The 2,891-nt window shown below is 38.4% G+C and overlaps 1 protein-coding gene across 1 annotated transcript in view; it reads left to right on the plus strand.

Annotated features, from left to right (window-relative positions):
- The window catches only part of APBB1IP (amyloid beta (A4) precursor protein-binding, family B, member 1 interacting protein), an 87,293-nt gene that overhangs the window by 81,252 nt on the left and 3,150 nt on the right, over positions 1–2,891 (plus strand). The window contains exon 13 of the mRNA XM_011969109.1: positions 376–479. Coding sequence (XP_011824499.1) covers positions 376–479 — 104 coding nt within the window. The remainder of the gene's footprint in view (positions 1–375; positions 480–2,891) is intronic.

Here is a 2,891-nt window from a genome sequence, read left to right on the forward strand (position 1 = left end):
GTTTTCAAGGTTTATTCTTCAATTACTGAAAAGTTTTTAAAAGTAAAACATATTGTTACTCTCCAGGATCCCAGTTAATCCAGATCCTCCTCGGTGGGCTTTATCAAATACCACCCTCACCTTCCTGAATCTTTTGCTGAATCTCCTATAAAGTTTTGTCACAGAACCTCAGATTTTTCATAAGGTTTTGTGTACCATGCCATGCCTGTGAATTGCTCTCTTTGCTTTGTTTTTATTATTTTTTTTTGGTAAGAAGTAGCCAGCAAGTATCTTTCTTTGCTTTAGAGATGTAAACTGCTTTGTATTTTCAGATTAACTTTCAAGAATGTTGAAAATGCTTTGCTCGCTCTTCTTTTCTCGCTTCCTCCCTCTCAGGACCTATAAATGGCACCGCCCAGCCCAATGGACAGATGCCCCAGGCTGCACATTCTGTCAGTGCTGTTCTGCAAGAGGCCCAGCGACATGCTGAAACGTCAAAGGTAAAACCAGCAAGCAGCTGATATACATTCCATCAGCCCATGTTTCCAAAGCCCATGTTCTCAACCATTCGCATTGTTCCAATAACTGCTCTTTTAAAAAGCCGGGTGCAGTAGCTCACACCTGTAATCCCAGAACTTTGGGAGGCTGAGGCAGGAGGATTGCTTGAGCTTCAGTTCGAGACCAGACTGGGCAATATAGAGAGAGCTTGTCTCTACTAGAAAAAAAAAAAAAAAAAATTAGCCAGGTGTGGTGGCATGCACCTGTAATCCCAGCTACTGGGGAGGCTGAGGTGTTTGACTGGCTTGAGCCCAGGAGATCAAGGCGGCAGTGATCTGTGATCACGCCACTGCATCCAGCCTGGGTGACAGAGTAAGATCCAGTCAAATAAATAAATAAATAGAAAATGTAGTTCCAACAACTGAGACATTACTACAATTTAATTTAGTTCATTGCTTGATATTTGTAATCTTAAAGTTACATATGCTAGAATCAAAAGTTAAAACCAGCTATCATCACACTGCCTAGGAAAAACGTAAGAATTTCCTTAACACTCTGAAGTAAATTAGCTACTTTTACTTTGACCAAAGTGGTTTTCTTGGTTTAGTCAAGTGATCTTAGCCCTCTCTGATAGTAGCACATCCAAGTTTTAAACGCTTGGGATTTTACTTGCCTTTTTTGAGTAAAATAGGGCAACTAGTAGTCTGAAGCCCTATATGAAGCGTTAACTGGCCCCCAAAATCAGATTAGAAGACTGTTAAAAGAGTTACACTGTAAATAGGGCTGGGCACAGTGGTGAGCACCTGTAGTCCCAACTACTTGGGATGCTGAGGCGGGAAGATCACTTGAGCCCAGGAGTTCAAGGCTGCAGTTGAGTTCTGGTTGCACCACTACACTGCAGCCTGGGTGACAGATAAAGACCCTGTTTCAAAAAAAAGAAAAAAGACAAAAAAGGGTTTCACTAAAAATGTGCATTTTCTATTTTCCCCATTAGTGTCCTTCCTACATACATCCCCAGGTGACGGAGGAGAAAATACATTGTAAAGTAATAGCCAAATTGGTATAACATTCTCCATAAAATTTTTCAACCAAATAGATCAATGAGGATTCCTTTAAATCTATCTTAAAATCATAGCTAATAATTATGATTTAGTTACTAATTTAGTTCAAAACTTCTCAGCTGACTGTATAAATTCTGTTGAATATTTCTCATGTGTGAGTCAAAACAACCTTAAATAACTGTGACAACAGCATGTCACCCAGCTAGGACAGGCAGGGTGCTTCACTTTAGCAATTTTTCACTTCTTTTGCCCCTTCATTTTGTCCATCAGCCAGTCATGAAAACAACTAAATCTTGGTATTTATTGAATTTCTTATAATTTTGACAATCACTGCAGGAAAGTTGTATTTCTTTAATGTTCTCATTATTTTCTCAAGCCTGACAATCTCCTCATGCAATGTGCTTTCAGCTATTATTATTTTCATTATTTCTATAATGCCAGTTGAAGGAAAGCATTTAAAAATGCTGAAAGAAATAAAAGAATCCCAGACTAGAAATCACTTAACTATATGTGAACATCAATACCCAAGCTGCCTGTTCAGAAATTTAAATAAAAAGAAAAAATACATCACCAGTTAAATAGCTTATCATGCGAAGTAAATAAACTAAATAAAATAGAAACTAAATCAGAAGGCACTTTATTAGAAAAAAATTCCAAATTTAATCTTCAATGGTAAGAGGCTACTAAGCAGAGAATGAAATAAACTGGAACCCTGATAAACTGTAAATGAAATGATAATTATCACTAAAATGGATTCAATCCAGTTGCCTGGGGATGTTTCATTATGTAAATTATTATTATCTATTCCAACATTGGCAGAGGAAGGGCTATGCATCTATTAGACTTAGGCCAAATTTGGCGTGCTGGTTTCTACCAATAGCACATGCTGGTGATATTACTTTTCAGAACTCACATATTTATCTCATTTGATCTCATCACAACCTGAGACACAAGTCATAATAAGGACTATGGGGCTAATTTTATATCCAGTGAACCAGCCAACTTTCATGCAGTTGAGAAATGGTAAACTGTCCAGACATGGTGGCTCATGCCTATAATTCCATCACTTTGGGAGGCTGAGGCGGGCAGAGCACCTGAATCCAGGAGTTGGAGACCAGAGTGGCCAATATGGTGAAACCCCGTCTGTACAAAAAAATACAAAAATTAGCTGGGGCTGTTGGCACACAGCTAATCGGGAGGCTGAGGCATGAGGATTGCTTGAACTCGGAAGGTGGAGGTTGCAGTGAGGGGAGATCCTGCCACTGCACTCCAGCCTTGGTGACAGAACGAGACTCTGTCTCAAAAAATAAATAAATAAATAAATAAATAAATAAATAAATAAATAAATAAAAA

The sequence above is a fragment of the Mandrillus leucophaeus genome, unplaced genomic scaffold (assembly GCF_000951045.1).
Source record: "Mandrillus leucophaeus isolate KB7577 unplaced genomic scaffold, Mleu.le_1.0 Scaffold872, whole genome shotgun sequence".
NCBI classification, from domain to species: domain Eukaryota; kingdom Metazoa; phylum Chordata; class Mammalia; order Primates; family Cercopithecidae; genus Mandrillus; species Mandrillus leucophaeus.